Source organism: Phaethon lepturus, unplaced genomic scaffold, assembly GCF_000687285.1.
Source record: "Phaethon lepturus isolate BGI_N335 unplaced genomic scaffold, ASM68728v1 scaffold29434, whole genome shotgun sequence".
Classification (NCBI taxonomy): domain Eukaryota; kingdom Metazoa; phylum Chordata; class Aves; order Phaethontiformes; family Phaethontidae; genus Phaethon; species Phaethon lepturus.
In genome coordinates this window covers 3,011-3,847 of record NW_010535975.1, presented here as the reverse complement: position 1 = coordinate 3,847, position 837 = coordinate 3,011, and the positions used below count along the sequence as shown (strand labels likewise).

The window sequence follows — 837 nt, the reverse complement described above, 5'->3', positions numbered from 1 at the left end:
GTCCTCCCTCCTGCGCCCGGTGCCCGGGCGGGCTGGGCTGCAGACACAGCGTTTCCCACCTTAGCAGGAGGTTGAGGTGCACCTGCAAGTGTGCATAGCTAACAGAGTACTTTTTTTAACCAAAACGTTATTTTTAGTGATTTTGGGGGGTCGGGCACATCCCTAATGAAAATTTGCCCCTGACCGCACGGAGGTGATGATGGTTCAGCACATGGGGGACTTTACACCCTCCATGTGTTAACCGTCCCCTGGCCACGCATCGCCCACCAGCACCCGATGGTGGTGGTGATGCTGTTCCCCCTCCCCAAGCCCCTGACCCGCAGCCCCTTGGTTTCTTCCAGGGACCCAGGAGAGCCTGGCGGAGAAGGAGCTCCAGTTACTTGTCATGATCAACCAACTGTCCACGCTGCGGGACCAGCTCCTGACAGCCCACTCGGAGCAGAAGAACATGGCCGCGATGCTCTTCGAGAAGCAGCAGCAGCAGATGGAGCTGGCGCGGCAGCAGCAAGAGCAGGTGGGCTCGGGTCCCCGTGGGCAGCCTGCTCGGGGAAAGCGTTTGCCAGGGACCATCCATCCCTTCAGGGATCCCTTTGGGATCTGCTGGCCCTGGGTGCAGGAGCAGGACGAGGTCTCTCTGGCAGCGGTGGGGAGGTGACTTTGGCATCAGGGCAGCGGGACTTCGCTGCCTGCCCAGAAACTCTCCTGTTTTCTGTGCCCATCCCAAAGACTCCCTGTCTTCTGCCGGTGTTGGGCAGCCCATGGCCCCATGGGGGCCAGCTCGGCGCTGCCATCGATGCCGCTGAGCCCCACTGTCTCCCCTCCGCCAGATCGGCCAGC

The 837-nt window shown here is 61.6% G+C and overlaps 1 protein-coding gene across 1 annotated transcript in view; it reads left to right on the top strand.

Annotated features, from left to right (window-relative positions):
- Positions 1–837, top strand: part of SOX13 (SRY (sex determining region Y)-box 13) — a gene marked incomplete at its 3' end in the record, with an annotated part of 3,979 nt that overhangs the window by 135 nt on the left and 3,007 nt on the right. The window contains exon 2 of the mRNA XM_010286038.1: positions 333–534. Within this exon, the coding sequence (XP_010284340.1) occupies positions 333–534 (202 nt within the window). The remainder of the gene's footprint in view (positions 1–332; positions 535–837) is intronic.